A 19,131-nucleotide genomic window follows, 5' to 3' on the forward strand; every position below is an offset into this window, starting at 1 on the left:
GTTGCAGCACCGACTGAGATTTAAAGGTTTAAAGGTTTAAACCTTTTCTATATTATGAATGGGTCCAAAAACTATGGCCTGTAAAGTTTTCATATTTTTTCAGCCCTGAAAAACGCCTTATCTGGGAAGCCATGTTTGGGCATTAATATCTTGACAAGTATTGTTCCTAGCCTCACCCAACGTTGTAGGATGGAATACAAGCATGTTTTCTTTATGCCAAAACGATTAAAAGCCTACAGGCACTGCATGCCGTTTTATTTTTATAAGGCCCTAAACGAGAGTGATATTACAAACCCACAATTCTGCACAAGTATGATATCAACCATTATTTCTGCAATCTTTCATACAATCTTCTATTAATTTTGTGCCAATATTTCTCTCCCACCAATGGACATAAAGATGGTATGAATAAAACAAGACATTTTGTTCATTTTCATAGGACCAAAGTGGAATGTGTGGAAGCTAGGACCAAAAAAAATAAAAACATTGGAATTGAACAAACATATTTTACAGGCCTTAGTTTCGGGACCCAAACATTATATAGACAAACTTTTAACCAAATCTGAGACGGTGCTGCAACCACTTTCCTGGATTCTGTTTGATTTACCTAATCATCAGAATTACCTAATCGTCACATTCCCAGCTAGCTAGATCAAATTTGACTCCCTTTCCCAACCAGCTAGTTATTAGCTAGCTATAGACCCCATTACAATAGCTAATGTATATTTCCCTGCAACAATGTGATCCATCCATTTTCTTAACCTGCTTATTCTGAACAGGGTCGCAGGGGGGCTGGAGCCTATGCCACGCAAACATAGGGAGGACATGCAAACTCCACACAGAAAAGGCAGGAATACACCCTGGACAGGTCGCCACTCCACACATGGTCTGGCGACCTGTCCAGGGTGTATTCCTGCCTTTCGCCCAATGTATGCTGGTATAGGCTCCAGCCCCTATGCGACCCTGTTCAGGATAAGCAGGTTTAGGATAATGAATGAATGAATTATATTTATACATTCACTGAGCACTTTATTAGGGATACTTGGTAGGGCCTCCCTTTGCTCTGATAACAGTGTTAATTCTTCATGCCATGGATTCCACAAGATGTTTAAAACATTCCTTTGAGATTCTGTTCCATGCTGACTGCATCATACAATTTCTGCAGCTGTGTAAGCTGCACATTCATGCTGCAAATTTCCGTTCTACCACATCCGGAAAGTGTTCTATTGGATCCGGTCAGATCCGGTGACTGGGGAGGCCACTGAAGAACATTGAACTCATTGTCATGTTCATGAAATCAGTCTGAGATGACTTTCTGACATGGTGCATTATCATGCTGGAAGTAGCCATTAGAAGATGGATACATTCTGGCCAAGAAGGGATGCACATGGTCAGCAACAATACTCAAATAGGCTGTGGCAATGATGATTGATTTGTATTAATAGGCGCAAAGTATACCAACATTCCCCACACCATTACACCACCGCCACCAGCCTGGACTGTTGACACAAGTCAGGGAGCATGGATTCGCACTGTTGGTGCCAAATTATGACCCTACCATCTGTATGCCTCAGCAGAAATCGAGGTTCATCAGACCAGGCTACATTTTTCCAGTCTTCAACTGTCCAGGTTTGGTGAGCCTGTGCCCACTGTAGCCTCAGCTTTCTGTTCTTGGCTGACAGAAGTGGAACCTGAGGTGGTCTTCTGCTGTTGTAGCCCATTCACCTCAATGATTGACATGTTGTGCATTCTGAGATGCTTTTCTGCTCACCACAATTGTACAGAGTGGTTATCTGAGTTACTGTAGCCTTTCTGTCAGCTCAAACCAGTCTGGCCATTTCCGTCCGCAGAACTGCCCCTCACCGGATTTTTTTGTTTTGTTTTTTGCACCATTCTGAGTAAACTCTGTTCTGAGTTCTGTGTGAAAATCCCAGGAGATCAGCAGTTACAAAAACTCAAACCAGCCCGTTTGGCACCAACAATCATGCCACGGTCAAAATCACTGAGATCAGATTTTTTTTCCCAGGGATTAGGGTGCTGATGATTTTATGTGAACATTAACTGAATCTCCTGACCCGTATCTGCATGATTTTATGCATTGCACTGTTGCCACACAATTGGCTCATTAGATAATCGCATGAATAAATTCCTAATAAAGTGCTCAGTAAGTGTCTATAATCTCAATTTGCATTACACTGCCATCTAGCGTTTTATTGCGTAACAAGAGTCCTTTCGCTGCGGCTCCAAGGCTGCAGATCCTTGGTGGCACGGAGCATGATGAGGCCCCCAAGTGTGGACAAATTATCTATTTATAAGTGGTATCAGCTTTTCAGAGAAACTACTGTGAATTGTCACATAATCGGTCACCACATCTGGAGGACAGGTTAGGACAATTGATCCCAAAGTGGGTTGTTGTGGATTGCCAAGATTTGGGAATGTACACTCGTAATTATTCGCAGTAGTCACGTAAAATGCTGCATTTATTCGGAAGATTAACTTCCTTAAAAATAACCCACTTTCTTGGATTTTTTATATAATAATGATTAAAGTTTTTATTGATCCATTAATGTTTTGTGTCAATATGTTGGTTATTAACAAAAGTCTTTACAATGGCTGGTAATGGGGCACTCAGGAGTGTAAAACAAGAAGACATTGGGGTCTTTCAAAATTTGCCAGTAACAATGACAAATGTCCCATTTGTTATCAGAAGCAGTATTAGTGTATTAGTAGCAACATAATACATTTTTATCAACAAGTAATAAATAATAAAGATAAACAACTAAACTGAATAAGAGGACAGCATTTACATGACTGGTCAGATACCCAGTGGAATACAGCACACAAAAACCAAACAGGGACAATCTCGCAATCTATTTGGTTCATAACAGTGAAACATTTTCTATATACCACTACCATATACAGTCCTAAATCACTCCACGGCGAAGCTGCCGTTCAAGTCAAACTGAAAACTCGTTAGCACAGCAATCACATTCCAACAATGTTAGGCAGAATTTGCAAGCAAGCAGGGACGCAGAGCTATACACTGCCTCCGCGTTCACGTGATTCGGAAACGATCCGATGCGGGACTTGATTTGCGATAGAGATCTGTCTCCTTAAGCGGACAGAAGTGCGAGATCTTTAGTTTAGGGTGACCGAAACTTGGTGGATCTGAGAAAGCAAAGCAGCGCTTCTTCGAGTAATAAAATGAGCAGACATACACAACGTGCTCCTCCTAGTGTTGGACAGTTTTTCAGTGCTTGCAATGGGAACGTGCAAATAAACATCAAAAAGGCATAAACTCTTGTTTGCTCACTCACGATAGCTTGCAGGCTAACTAGCTAGCGAGTTTGGCAGAACAACGTTACAGTTTACTAACCTTGCATTCGCGTCGGGCGAATAATGCTCCATAGCTGTGATAAAATGTATATGTAGGCCTACTGCTGCCTTAAATATATTATAACATGCCGGTCTTGGCATACTTGGGTCAGAACTGCCATTTCAGTGGTGCGCCATGCAAAAACAAATGAAAAAGAAATTGTGCAGCCGCAATGTTCTTTCAATTTTTATTTATTAATATAATTGTGTGTGTGTGTGTGTGTGTGTGTGTGTGTGAGAGAGAGAGAGAGAGAGAGAGAGAGAGAGAGAGAGAGAGAGAGAGAGAGAGAGAGAGAGAGAGAGAGAGAGAGAGAGCGACTTCCGCTCCATATCCCCTCCCTCCATTCTGATACTGCTGTGTGATTAAGGGACAATACCCGCTGGTAAAATTAACGTAAATTATACAGAGGCAAACAGCGCCCTCTGATGCTCAGCTATATTGATGACATAAATGTAAACATCGGCAATTCATTTGTGTTTCTTCCGCCTGCCATTGGCGACCTACTTTCAGTGTTAGTGTGTGTGTGTGTATGCGTGCGTGTGCATGTGTTTTCTGTGTGTCCATGCGTGTGTTTTCATGCTTGTGTGAGCATCTGTTCGTGTGAGTGGGCGTCCTTGCGTGTGTATGCTTTGCACATGTGTGTTTCTGTGTCCATTCATGCGCACATGCAAATGTGTGTGCACGCGTGTGTCCATACACATTTGTTCATCCTTGTGTGTGTTTGTGTGTGTGTGTGTGTGTGTGTGTGTGCGCGCTCTATCCATATGGAGGAGGTCAGCAGTGTAGCCAGAAATATTTATATAGTTGGACCTGCATAGAACAATGCGGGCCAGAATTACCAAGATGGGCATTCACAATTGGGAGAGGATGTCAGGATGTTATTGCGACATATCTTTAGTTATCCTGTAGTAATAAGCTAATAATAAACATAATAAAGAAAGGGATAATAAAGGGAGACAGACATTCATTCAGCTATTTGTGTAACTGTTTTACTTTGGATTTATCTGTGAAGTATTCAACTGTGTTTGTGTGTCTCAAGTATATATGCATATGTGTGTGTCCATGCATGCAGGTATGTGTTTTGTGTGTGTGTGTCCATGCATGCAGGTGTGTGTATGTGTGTGTGTCCATGCATGCAGGTATGTGCTTTGTGTGTATGTGTGTGTCCATGCATGCAGGTATGTGCTTTGTGTGTATGTGTGTGTGTGTGTGTGTGTGTGTGTATGTGTATACACAGATGTCATGAGGGTGGGGGGCAAATATTCTCCAAATAAAGAGTATGATAGTGTGGTTCCCTTGTTGGTGACCCTCATCCTTTTCCAATCTTTTACTGTATCTTGTTTCCATTTGAGACAGTAGTACTTCCTTTTCTTTAAACAAGTATGAAATGACCACCCTCATGTTTAATAAGTGCAGAAATCTCCTTCATTAATTTTTTGTTTTTTGTCAGTGACTGGCATCTAATAATATTTTTGTACTATACTGCCCACCTGTTCAGCATGTCTGATTGTTGGGGCTGGGGCTAGGAGCCTTGTTATTTCCACCCAAAGATAGTTTAATTGTGTTTTAAAAAAAAAAAACATATTACATGAGGCTTCACACATTGGGTGGCATCAACTTAAAAGTATATAGTCATACTGAATTTCCTATTGGTTGGTCCACTAGCAGCCAGCTTATTCACTCACCGTAGGCCACTGTTGATCCACCAACCAGTGCACTCACAGGTTACTTAATAGTCCATCATTGGCATTAGCAGAAAAATAGTGGCTTTGTTCCAGTTAGCCAACCACCAGACTCACTGAATGTTAAGTTGGCCAGAACTTGCCAGTGGTCTTATAGGTCCAATTTGAGTTTATTTTTAGGGAATGTAATGTATTACTGAGTAATTAAAATAGGGTCATTTTGAAGGGCAAACAAGTCATGGTGATATACAAATGACTAACTTAATTTTCAATTTTTCATTTTTTTTGTGGGTGTGGTCACTTGTAGTACTTAAGAGTGCCACTGATCTTCAGTTGGTGTTCCTACATAGGCTCAGCTGAAGTAGGAGTGACCTGAGATGGACAGTGTCTATCAAAGTGACATATATGCATGTTTACATGAAAGCATATAGGAGTGTATGTGTGCTTATTATATGTGTGCTACTGATTTAATTGCAAGTTGCATTTGGATTACAACTGGAATAGCTAATCCTACCTGAACCAAAACTGCGGACATTGAAGGGGCAAAGGCATGTGTTTACACAACAAACACACAATCATGCTGCTCATAACAATGTGCTTTTCAACTCAAAAAGCCCTAAACCAGTTTTGGGCAAGGTTTGGTTTTTCTTTTTCGTCAAACCCTTCTGTAAAAAAGGCACTTCCTGAGTTTGATAACCAAATGATGCTTTGCAGTACAGTGAATGAAATGTGTTCGGTCACAGAATGCCAGTTGCAGAATAACATGCAGGTCTCTGATTATAATGTAAATGATGTACATTACCAATGTAATAATGTATAATTTGTTTATAATGACATTGCCAAGAAGGACATCAAGATAAAAATGTCGTATGAAGAGGCTCAAATAAAGGTAATCATGTGCTCTGCAGCATTAACCTCTTTGCAAGCCCCTGATCAAGAATGATAACAGCCAACAGTGTTTAGTTCTGGGGAGGAGAACACGAACTACAGCCTCATGGTTAAATGGCAACAGAATTGAAAGAGTACCACATTTATGTGACCCAACAGAGGAGGGGAAATGACAGAAAAAGTAGAAATGTTTATGTTCATATTGGAACTCATGGTAAGGCCCCCTGCATGCAAATATAGTCATTTTGGTGTTGTGCTAGAACTACGAGGATTAATTAATGTTGCTGTCCTTCTTGAAAGAACCACAATATATGCATGTAAATGTAATTACATTTTTAAGTACATACTGTAAAAAAGCAAACAAACAATGTAGCACAAAAACAAAATAATACTTTTCCACTGTTCTTTTGTGATACTTATTTTTTTCTTTTTTGTCTCTGTGATACTTTACAACAATATGTACAGAATAGTTTAAAGAAGGAATTATATTAATAACCAAGACAATATCGAATTTCAATGATACGTTCTCTATATACAGGACAAGCAATAAATGAATACTGGCTGAGTGTACCAATTACCAGAATAATGCTGACATGTTAAAGAGGTTCAAGTCTCTGTTGATGTGTGCACATCTGTACTGATTCAGCACAGGCAGCAGGTAGTTTCTACATAGATACAGGTATAGTGTACTGTAGACCACATTCTGAAGTACAGCTCTGTCATCTACAGTGCAGTAGGCAAACTCTAAAGAGGCTGTAGGTAGACTGGTCACAAAATAAGAAGAAGAAAACCAGTGAGAAAATGCACCACTCACTTATGGGGATGGGATAGAGGGGGGTGAGTAGCTTAACTGTCAACACTGACAGCATGGAATGATGGTGCTGTGGCTCACGTGGTTGCAAACTTGTAAGCAGGACAGTCCATTATCCATCACCCCCCCCCCCCCAACCTAATCCTCCATCCCCCACAAAAAGAATAAATGTCAAAGGGAATTTTCCATGAAGGTTAGGAGAAATATCTCTGTGCCCCTTATATCTGTTAGCAGTATCCTATGATAAAGCCTATCAGCAAACTGATTACAGAGGCTGCGCAACTTCCATTTTAAGTTTAAAAAAGGAAAGGAGGGAAAATGCCACTGCTCTCACAAAAGCCCCTCCCACCCCTTGAAATCCTCCTGGGAACAAGAGCCACAAGCTTGAGCAACGTCAGAGCATAGCTATGCCCTGTGAACTGACTACACCAAACTCAACACAGGGCTCTATGTTTACATTTTTCTCCAAGGAGCACACAAGCTTCTAAGTTGAAACGCTTAGGAGCACACAAATGCATTCGAATTAGTAGATGTGCTTCCAAATCATTTTTACAGTTAGCGCACATCAATTATGAGGAACAAATGTTCCTAAATTGGGTGCACTGTAGAGCCCTGAGATGACCCTGAAACAGATGAAGTTGATTTCTCAAACGGCCTGTGGTTCAGATGGGACTGGCCAGTTCTTAGGGTTGGTGTGAGGGTGGTTGAGGTCCGGGTAGGGGGGGGCTGTATGTTTGTTGGGGTGGGACTCCCTCAGCAGATGGGCGGAGCCTGCATGGTGCTAAGGCTCTCCCTCCTCTCCCTCTTCTTGAGCAGCTGGATGCGGTTGTGGCAGTAGAACTTGATAGCCCTCCAGTCGCGGCGGTTGGTGACCAGCAGGGGGCAGAGCTGCAGGCAGCGCTCGCAGTCAGCCTTGGCGGGCACACGCAGCTCCATGATGTTGCGTGTAAGGTGGGACTCCACAGCCGTGCGCTCTGCCTCAGACCAGGGCCGCTTCAGTACCCCCCGCTTCCCTGTGTGTGTGGAGACGATGTGCACCGTCAGTACACACACACACACACACACACACACACACACACACACACACACAATACACGCAGAAGTGCGCACACACACACTCACACACACACACACACACACACACACACACACAATACACGCAGAAGTGCGCACACACACACTCACACTCACAAGAGCACACACACACACACACACAATACACACACACAAACAAAATACACATACAAACACACAATCAGTACTCTCACATGCACTCATACTCTACATTCTCATAATACACGCACACACATGTACACAAAACGAGCAAGCACACACTTACGCACACATTCAGACAGGCGCACACACCTGGCTTTGGCTGGCCTGTTCCCCTCCTGCGACCAGTAGGGGAGGAGAAAGGGGAGGCCGAGTTGGGAAGAGCAGCATTTCCTTTCCTCTGTCGGGGGGACTTGCCATTAGCCACGCCCCTCTTTACCAATGAAGACGACCCCCCCGCCTTCTCTTTGCTCTGCTCCCCGTCTGAGTCATCAGAGAAAGAGTCTGCAGAGTTCCCCGACATCACTGAGAACGAGGAAGAGGAAGAGACAGAGGGAGAGGTGGAAGAGAGCAGGAGGGGAGGAGGGAGAAAGAAAGGGAAAGACAGAAATAGAGGGGGGTGGGGGGAGGTGAGAGGAAGAGTAACGGTTTTTATGACAGAAAACTGTTGATTGGCTGGAAATCTGTACATCCACCCCCCGCCCCGGCCAAGGGGCCGCCTCCCTTCACTCACCGTCCAGCTCCAGGCAGATGTGGTGCAGACTCATCCCCCGAAACAGAACCCCGTCCCTCTCCCCGCACAGCACCACCCTGCCCACGCGGCCCATCAGCCCCGGGTCCTGGCCAATCCCGGCGCAGCTCTGCGTCACGTGGTACTCCCTCTGCAGGAAGTTCTCCAGGCGCTGCGGGGCGCTGGGGCCGCCGCCCTGCCCCTCCCCCTCCCCCAGCAGCAGCAGCTGGGTGAGGACGGCCACCTGGCGGCGCAGGCGGGCCTGGGTCAGGGCGCGCGGGTTTCGGGTGCCGCTGGAGCGGGCCAGGCTGCGCAGCAGGTCCGTCCCCCGCAGCGGCGTGGCGGGGGAGTGGTAGGGCCGCGCGAAGACGTAGGGGTTCTGAGGGTCCACGCCCACCCCGGGCCGCGTCTGCAGCAGGAGCTCCAGACAGGGCTCGCTGTGCGGGGGCAGAATGAGGGGCTGCACGCGCCCCCGCTTGCCCTGCACGCCCACCCTGGGCAGGTGGGGCAGGACCTGGCGCTCGAAGGGCGAGAGCGAGGCCTCGAGGGGGGTGAGGGCGGGCGGGGCGCCGGGGGGCACCGGGATGGGGCACTGGGGGGTGACGCGGCTCCTGTAGTCCTGGATGGTGAGCTTGGAGGCCTCGCACTCGCGCCGGCGGTTGTACAGGATGAGCAGGGCCAGGCTGGCGTGGCACAGCAGACGCCAGGCCTCGGCCGACTGCGGCGAGCGGGACAGGGACAGGAAGGCAGAGTGCTGCAGCCGCCGCAGGTACATCACCAGGGACGACAGAGACGACAGCAGGGGCATCATGTGAGGCCTGTGGGTACTGCAGGGGAAAACGTTCTCAGTCAACCTTGATTCGGGACGAACCTTGGATTTGGTTTGGTTTGGCATGGTTACGTTTCACACTTTTTTTTTTCTTAAGCGAACCATGATTTCTAAACAAAACCACGTGTGCTAAGGTCATTCACTTATTGGACAGAAATTTTGAGCGCGAGTCCTTATCCTATAGTGCACAGAGCAGCTCGCTGCGGCAGCCGGTTATACCCAAAATGCACAATGCTTCCAGTAATTGGGTGGGATCTAGGTGGGATCATGTTCTCACCGCAAATTATCCGCTCCAGAGTTTGTTTGTAACCATACCGAGACCCTGTTGAGACTGTGGTCTCGGTCTGGTTACAAACAAACTCTGGAGCCCCCTGGTGCAGGGTTCAATTTAAACTGACTAAACGAGGCAGATGTGAAAGCGCCCTTAGTGTCCATTTTCACGGCAAGGGTCCAGCAGACCAAATGCATAATAATGCAATTCTAAAAACGTGCTAACTTGGAGAATTTCTTTGGAGGAATTATCATTGCTGTCCGTTTCGCTGCTGCATACTTCTACAAAGGTACTTGAACATATGAATGCTATTACCTATGTTTTGTATATGCTCTCTGGCAAAAACAGTTTTTTATATGAAAGATTTTTATGTTAACTGATTTTATGGCTAAAATGGTTGACGTTTTACAACAAATTTGTGAAAATAAAGGACCTCCAAGGAATCTCTCGTCCCTCTAGGCTAGTATTTTGGAGTGAATATTTCTGAGAAAGACAGATTCAAATGTGAATATTAATGAATGGACATGATGTTGGTTTTTTACAGCTCCAATCCAGACTTGCACAAAATATTCAATAGTCTACTCAAACATACTCAACAAACATACACGCTTTTGTTTTGCGGACACACACTATACGCCTCTTACTTCATTACTTTCTTGTCCTCTCCTCCACTCTCATCTTCCCTCACTCGGTTCTCCTCCTGCACTCCCTCCTTTACAACTTCTTGAAAGACAGGAGGAGAGGCCTCCTCTTCTTTTGTCGTCTGCCTCTCCTCTGGCTGCTCCTCCTCTTTCTCCTTCTTCAGTCTGCGGCCACCTTTCCTGGGCATGGTTATTGTGGACACGCCCTTCCTGGTCAAAGAAGAAAGGGGCGGGGCCGGGCTCTTCCTGGGCAGTGTAGAAAGAGGTGGGGCCGGGCTCCTCCTGGGCGGTGTAGAAAGGGGCGGAGCCGGGCTCTTCCTGGGTGGTGTGGAGAGGGCGGGGCTCTTTCTGGGGGAGGCGTGGCTGAGGGAGGCGGGAGAGAGGGACAGAGAGAGGGAGACGGCGTTATTCCCGCCGTGAGCCTGGGCCTCCCTTTCTCTGGAGAAGGAGAGTGTGGGAGGGGCTGAGGAGGAGGAGGGGAGGGGCAGGGCGGAGTGCGGGTGAGCAGGGGGGCGTGGCTGGGGTGGGCCGGCGTGCGGGTTGGTCTGGGCGCACTCCATGGCCGCCCTGATCTCCGGCTGCTGGGCGTGGTGCTTCTCCAGGTGGCGGGCGAGGGAGCGGAAGTGGCGCCCGCAGTGCAGGCAGCACTGCCTCTGCCCGCCCCCACCCACGCCAGCCGCCCCGTCGCGGCCAATGTTGATATTTATGTTGTTGTTGATGTTGGTGGTCGGGGCCGCGGCGGGCGGTTTGAAGAGGGGCCGCGCTGGGCCGGCCGGGGGCAGGGTGTGGGAGAAGAGGGGTGGGCGGCCGGGGGTCCTCGGTGCCGCCTTCTTTCTGGTTCCGGACGCGCTCTTCCGTTTCTTGCGCCTCCGGAGCACGCGGCCCCTGTGCTCCTGAGCCTCCTCGTCCTCTTCCTCGTGGTCTGAGTCGCTGGGCTCAGAGTGAGAGAGTGGAGAGGATGAAGGAGAGAGGGACCAGGAGGGCGTGAGGTAATCTGAGACTGAGAGAGAGAGGGAGACCGGGCCAGACTCTTCTTCCTGCAAGAAGAAAAAAAGAGAGAGAAAGAAGGAGAAGGAGAGGAAAAGAAGAAACGTGAACAAGACAAATTCAGACATCACACAAGTGAATTATGTGTAAAATTATCCTGGCTTTGACCTTTGCCCTTCCCTGCAGTCAGCACTAAACCTCTAAGCAGGATTACGGATTTGGCCAGATAACACTGTGTGAAACCCAGAAACCTCACAGATCAAGTACAAGTTAAAAGAGCTATTCCCGGTTTTACATAGTGCAGTTATCCAGCTAACTCAGTAATCCTGATTTAGGCCCTTGATATGCCTTGTTTAAATCAGCCCTGATTAGAGGGGAACAATGAAACGCAGCAGAACTACTGGACCAGTTAGTATAAGACACAGGCAATGGAAGAGGCGATAAAGCAGGTGATGGTTTTACCTTCTTTACGTTATTCTCAGCATCAGAGCTGCACTCAAAACCTCCTGGAGACACAGAGCTGTGGAAACCCTGCACAGCACAAAAAATCCCATCGAGCCATCAATCACTCTGCCTTAAGGCCATAAACCGATAGGAAAAACCACATTCCCAGTCAATACCGCCCGATTCTCAATTATGTGTCAAACACACGACATTCACTCCGATCACAGTGAGAACAGTGCTTATGTCGCTGAAATGCTTGACGGCATCAAATCTCAAACACTCACCATGGCATTCTCCCCCCATTCGGTCAGACTGTAGTCCACTGTTATCTCCTCTCCCTTGGCGATGTCTCTGATCGCAATTACCACAAGCCGCACCTGGCTCCCACAATGCACCTCTCTGATGCGGCAGTTTGGCGGCGGGGAGTAGAGCACGGCAGCCCGGGCCCCACTGCCCCCTTCCTCTCCGAGCTCGGAGACGCTGCGGGAGAAGCGAACACTGTCAGAGCCGTGATCGGGGGTCGCAGCGCTGGAAGAGAGCAGCGCTCTGCACATTCCCTCCACTCACCACAGCTGGGCAGGGTCCGCCAGATAGTAGGGGCCATCGGGCGGGGGAAGTCTGTCCTCCTCTCCTTCCTGGTACTGACCATCACCTGAGAAGAGCACAGTTATGACACCAGTAGAGTAACTGCACACAGAGAAACATGCATCTGTACAGAACAGGATACACAGAGAAACCATACACTTGAACACTACAGTGCATAAAGAAAGACAGTATACCAATATGGAACATCATGCAAATCTATAAAGCACTCTACAGGGAGAGAGCACTGCAGAAAAAAGCCCATCTTAAGTGTTTTAGTCTTGTAATGATTTTTTTTTCCTCTCAAGTTGAAACAATTACTTGGTTTACTTGAAACTATTACTTTGTCTTACCCCATTGGCAAGTCTTGAAATAAGACAAACGGTGTCACCTCATTGGCAATATTTTGTCTTATTTAGCAAAAAAGTATGAGAAGTAAGATTTCAAGTCTAAACATTAGACTAAAATATTTGTTAAGATCGACTTATTTTTAGGTGTTTGAAGTGAATGTACTGTCGGACTGACAGAGGGAAGAAGTGCAGAATGTCTCACCAGGACAGTAACTGTGTTCAGACAGGCTCTCTTCCTCATCCTCAGTGACGAAGACTCGGTCACACACCTTCACGGGCGTCCCCTTCCTTTTACGGCCGCAGCCTCGTCTGCAGTGCACACCGATCAAAGCAACAAAGTCAAAAGGAAGAAAATGCAATTAATACCCACCCCTGAACAGATCACCTACTCAAGCTCACCTAAATACTTTGAGATTCCTTGCATCTACAATCTTCTCTGCCACAAGGCCCTTGACCACCGAGTAGGGTGTCCAAATGCCCTGACACCTTACACTGTGGCTGCACTCGAAACCGCATACTAGCTTATTGCTCGTACTACATTTCAGGCTGATTTTCATTAAAATGTAGTACAAGTAGTATGCCAAGTATGCTGTTTGGAACACAGCCCGAATCATTGTGCTAGGGGACATATGATGAGATGGATTACCACAGTGGCTGTCAGTTTCTCCCAGGTTTTCAGTCTAACCCTAACAATGCACACCTCACTCAACATCGAGAGCATTTGTTGTCGGGTTAGACTAGGGCTGCCCAAACCCTGCTCCTGGAGATCTACTGTCCGGAACGTTTTCATTCCTAATGAAGTGTACTGCATTCAAAAGCTAGATATATCTCTCAGAGCTGTTAATTGGAAGAATCAGGTGTGTGAAATGAAGGTCAAAATAAAAAAAACCTACAGGATGGGTTCTAGCTGTTGAATGAGATGAGCCTTTTCTGGGCTGGAGTGAAAATCTACAGGATGGGGCGACATTGGCTCTGGAGGTAAGAACAGTCCTCTGGCAGTCGGAGGGTTGCCGGTTTGATCCTGCCCTGGGTGTGTCGAAGTGTCCGTAAGCAAAACACCTAACCCCCCAAGTGCTCCTGAAGAGCTGGTTGGTGACTTGCATGGCAGCCAATCACCATTGGTGTGCGAGTGTGAATGCGTAAATGAAGCATTTAAAGTGCTTTGGATAAAGGCACTATATAAATGCCATTTACCATCTCCAGGAACAGGGTTGGACGTAGACTTCAGCTGTAGGTTCAGCACTAAATTCAGACACATTAATTGGGTGTAAAGGAAGAGAGTCTCTCATACACAGAAGCAACAAACCGGGAATGTCCCAAGTTTGCTGTGAAAGGGTCAATCCGGGGAGCGCGATCCTGCTCTGGGATGGACCTGGGATGGACACGGCTCGACTATGGCATGAAAGGGTGAATCCCGGGTTACTCAAACCGGAATTCAATCATGAAACCTCACTGGTTATGACCAGAGATGCCCTAGTATGTTCGCAACGGTGCCTGTTGAAGTTTTAAGTCTCACCGGCACAGGGATGGGCCGGCGAGGGTTTCTTTCTTCTTTTTTTTTTGCATTCTTTTTTCATGGCACAATTTTCAATCACTATGGTAACGGGGTATACCATTTCAAAGCGTTAAAACTCACGGTTCTGTATAACCTATTTTAAGATGCCATTGCTTTAGTGACAACAGTTCCTTATTTTGTAACATGTGGGTGGCAAACAAGCGTGGGGGGGCCTTGCCTTCTTTGCCTTCTTTTCAGGGCAATGGACCAAATGCGTAATAGTTTCTCATTCTAAAAACATGCTAACTCAGAGAAGTGTTGATAGAATGTCCATTGTTTACTTAGAATATCTCTGGAAGAACTATCATTGTTGTTTGTATCACCAATGCATACTTGTACAAGAGTATACGTAGATATGAATGCTATTATCTACATTTTGTATAGGCTCTCTGGAGCATGATGAGCCTAGGAGCTTCTCTCCATCGGCAATGTAGCTGCAGAGAAAATGCGTTACCCCCATCCGTGTGTAAGAAAATGCAACACCACTTCTGCTCAGCAAAGAATCAACTATGGGCATGTTGTTGAAGTGACAACTGAAAAGCATTTTAGCTAATGACATTGCATTTCCAACGGTGTTCAAACAGCAATGTGTCATTTTGGAGTCTCCAAATGTCCTTTTTGGAAAATGGTCATAGACATAGCTTAGAAAAAACAATTCATAATGCTAATTTTTACTGATATTGTCATCAAATTTGATAGAGGATTTGTCCAGTGTTCTGGCTCCATTGTGTTTCTAAGCACACCAGCCACAGACACAATAATATGTATCCAGTGAAAAACAGAAAATCGCAAAGATGCTTAAACATGATTGTATACCGTAATTATTAGCATTAAACTTATAGTGACTGCATCCTACACATTTTAAGATGCCGTATTATTCGTACCATCCGCCATATTTAATTTACAATGAACAAAACTGATGTGAATGGCAAGTACCCGGGACATTGTCAGGACTATTGTGTGGTATGAATGGGTCAAACGTGGGTCCATCCTGGGTTCAATACCCAATGTATATCCTTGGTTTTCCGTGAGAAAGTATGATTCTGCCTCCTCCTGTTCCTGTGAGCTTATTTTGGTTGATGCATTTACTATGACCATAAAGGCTATATAAACTCAGTGAGCACTTTATTAGGTAGTTATTAGACTTTTTTTTTTGTACTGCTGTAGCCTATCCACTTAGAGTTATGATGCGATGTGTGTTCAGAGATGCTGTTCTGCATACCACTGTTGTAATGTGTGGTTATTTGCGTTACTGTCACCTTCCTGTCAGCTATGACCAGTCTGGCCATTCACCTCTGCTTACAGGACTTGGTCTTGATTCTACACTTTTGATTGCCTTGGTTTTTGGCCTTTGAGTTGTGATAATGAAAGTTGTTGTAACCATTATGAGGCTGAGAAATAAGGAGGGGGAGAGAAACAATAGTCAGATACATAGGCCAAATTTTAGGCTTACTAAAATCAATTGTTTGGAACATGTTTAACCCCTTCAGTATCACCCCTTTTCTTGACACAAGCTTAAAAATGACATACCCTATTCTTGAACCCTTTTTACTACTGGCATAATACTGCTCTCTTCTGAACGGTTGCTTTCCAAGAGTCAGAATTACTCCAAATATTACTAAAACAATGTTATAGAAGCTCAAACATAGTGAAAGTGGAATCTTTTTTTCCCCCTCACTGAAACAATCTTCTGTTTTTGACTGAATAAAGATTATTGTAGCTGTGCCTGGTGCGCTTAGAAACACAATGGAGCCAAGTCACAACACTTGACAAACAATTGACAATATCACAAAAACAATAGCATTCTGCATTGTTTTTTCTGATCTATGTCTAGGCAGTTTTCCAAGAAGAATATTTGGAGACTCCAAAAGAACACGATAACTAAATGATATTATGGTCTTATGAAATGTAAAATTTTCTGTGCATATTGAAAATGCTACAGTTTCATTATGCAGGCGAAAAAATGCTGTATTGTTTTATGCAAATTATTCAGTGGTGAAAACGTAATCTAATTAGCTAAAAGGTTTTAGTCGTCGCTTCAATAACATGCTCGTAGTCAGTTCTTCGAAGAAATTAAGTTATACTGAATTTTCTTACATACGGAAGGGGTAAACACATTTTCTCTGCAAATACATAACAAATACTGGACAGAGATGGTTGTAATTTGGCTCATCATGTTCAAGAGAGCCGGAACAAATCGTAGATAATAGAATTTCTATGTACAAGTACTTTTGTAGAAGTACAGTACAATGGACAGTATATCAACGTTTCTCTAAGTTAGCACATTTTTACAATGAGAAACTATTATGCATTTGGTCCACTGGACACTTGTTGTGGGATGAAGCACCGTCCAATGAGTTGAGGCATTTGATTTAACTTGATCTGATAAGATGCTTCAGAATTTATTCCTCTGCTGCTATCAGCAGTTACATTATCAATGAAGACAAGTGAGCCAGTACCTTTGGCACTCATACATGCCCAAACTATAGCAACCCAATCCTATGCTTCACAGATGACCAGGGGGCTTTGGTTCTTGTGCAGTACCTTTTTCCCTCCATACTTGTGCCATCACTCTCAATCAATCTTGGTCTCCTGTGTCCACAATACTGTTTTGTATTGTAGGTTCTTTTCAGAAATTCTGGACAAGCTGTAACCTGGTCATCCTGTTTTTGCAGCTAATTAGTAGTTTACATCTTCTACATCCTCTGTAGTTCTGTTTGTGAAGTCTTCTGCAGACAGTAGTCACTGATACATCCACAACTGCCCCCAGATGTGTTTCTGATCGGTTGGACAGTTGTTTGGGTTTTTCTTCATTTCAAAGAGAATTCTTGGTCACCAACTGTTAGGTCTTCCATGGCAGTGCTCTTTCTTCGTAAAGGCATACTATACAGGATTTTCACTTTGAAAATATTATAAAACAAATGCTCAGTCATTACTATGATACAACGTCAACATGTATCTGTGTTCACCCAATACCTTGCTTGTGTACTTGTATACGTCCTATCCGTCATCTCCTGAAGGAGAAAGCCTTTTTTATTTATGTACTGTATCTGAAAAGCATACGCTCTATGACCCAACAGAAGGAGGATGGCGGGCAAGAGGAGACGATTAGCTGCTACAGTGGTGAGCTAGGTTTGTGAGAGATTAGCCTCCATGGCTAACCATCAATCAAGTGGCTGGCCAGCTTTCAGTAACATTAATTAGCTGCTGTGTTATAAGCCAACTAAATTCTGTTCAGTATGTCAGCTGGCTGGCCGTGATAGCTGCACTGTACTGCACAGTACTGCCTGCGTTTTTTGGGAGATTCTATCAGTGTATTTCCTCTCCTGGGCATGGAGCTCATGCTCCCGGACTTTCAGAATACCTCAGATGTCTGATAAAAATAAAAGTTCGAATGAATAGATACATTTATGAGTATGTGTGTTTATGTTACAGAATTGTGCAGGCAGGCTAGAGAGCACACTGAAATTAACAGGTGTTAGCATTAGCATCAGTGGCTAGCGTCACCACCACATCACTAACATTTTGCTAAAGTTAGCTAACTAAATACAAATGCAAGTAACATCAGTTAAATAGCAAGCTAATTGGCCTGTGTGGAAAGTGAATACTAAAACTGATACGAATCATATTAGATTGCGGTTTCTCAACTCATTGCTATCACGGCCCACGGTTGTATACATTTTGGCATACAAACAAGAGCCAAGCAAAGAAAGATATTTCTGCATAGTCTACCTTTAATGATGTTCAAAACAGTTGATTTTGGAAGCCGATTGTTTGGCCTATGTCTCTGCCTGTTTCTTCTTATTTCTTAACCTCATAATTTCTTCTTTGACTGGCACTGGCACTGTTGTCTCTATATTGACAAATGCCAATAACAGTCTCCAAATGCAAAAGGCAAGAAACAAGACTAGATACTGAAAGGTCTCGTATATCTGCACTAAGGAATACACCTGACTAATCAGAAACAGCAAAGACTATGTACAAAAAGGGATATTCCTATAAATGTAAATAAATAGATGTAAATGCCCTGACATTAAAAGGTGACAGTCGAATCCAATGTGCTGGAGCAGAACCAAAAGAAATTACACCAGTGTCCAAATACTTAGACTGCAATGATTTAAAAAAAACTGGGGGTGAAGAAGAAGTATGAACAAAGTATGGTTCATAAAAAAAGACCACCAAGTAATTTTGCACAATTTATTTTAACGTCACGTCAGCGAGCGTCCCATTCTGAGGCAAACTTCAAGCTTCTGAATGCTCATTTTGTTGTGTTTTCCACTTCCATTTCAAGGCAAAAAATATATATATATCAAGTAAATGAACCCTGTGGTCAGTTTCCAGAGAGTTGGACTTGGCTCAGTGACAGTGCAAGGCCAAGGATAGTATTGAGCATATTGTATTTTGACCAAGAGATACTGTCACTACAAACTGAGTGTATTGCATGAAACCATGTTGTAGTTCACACTACTCTTGAACTGAAGAAGATTATTTTTAAAAGACTCAAGAGTTAATCTTTTCTCAGCTCCACTACAGACATCCACTCCCAGCAACACTCTCACGCATGGCTTTTCTCATTCTGAAACACACGCATGCAAGCACACATATAAACACGTACACATGCACCCTCTCTTTGGCATGCACACACACTCGGTCTCAAATAACCAAACCAACCCCCCCACCCCCCCCCCCCCCCACACACACACACACACACACACACACACACAGTCTCAAAAATAAAGCACACATGCACTCACACGCTATCAGCTTCACACTGCTTCTCGTTCCTTCCTCCACAGATCTCCCCTCCAGTTTCTCCCTTATACACACGCACACACACCCAGCCACATGCACACATGCACACGCAAGCTCTCCCTGTCACACACAGGGTCCCTTTCTCAATCAAATACATTTAAACACACTTTTACATCCATA

At 44.8% G+C, this 19,131-nt stretch overlaps 1 protein-coding gene across 2 annotated transcripts in view; it reads right to left on the reverse strand.

Annotated features, from left to right (window-relative positions):
• Positions 1-6,264: 6,264 nt before the first annotated feature.
• The window catches only part of si:dkey-117m1.4 (uncharacterized), a 16,097-nt gene continuing 3,230 nt past the window's right edge, over positions 6,265-19,131 (reverse strand). For both annotated transcript variants that reach the window (XM_061245733.1, XM_061245732.1), the window contains 8 exons: positions 12,847-12,953; positions 12,280-12,364; positions 11,997-12,192; positions 11,731-11,799; positions 10,285-11,318; positions 8,544-9,367; positions 8,123-8,335; positions 6,265-7,770 (listed from right to left, as the gene is read on the reverse strand). In XM_061245733.1, coding sequence (XP_061101717.1) covers positions 7,511-7,770; positions 8,123-8,335; positions 8,544-9,367; positions 10,285-11,318; positions 11,731-11,799; positions 11,997-12,192; positions 12,280-12,364; positions 12,847-12,953 — 2,788 coding nt within the window. In that variant the 3' untranslated portion in view covers positions 6,265-7,510. The remainder of the gene's footprint in view (positions 7,771-8,122; positions 8,336-8,543; positions 9,368-10,284; positions 11,319-11,730; positions 11,800-11,996; positions 12,193-12,279; positions 12,365-12,846; positions 12,954-19,131) is intronic.

Source organism: Conger conger, chromosome 6 (genome assembly GCF_963514075.1).
Source record: "Conger conger chromosome 6, fConCon1.1, whole genome shotgun sequence".
Classification (NCBI taxonomy): Eukaryota; Metazoa; Chordata; class Actinopteri; order Anguilliformes; family Congridae; genus Conger; species Conger conger.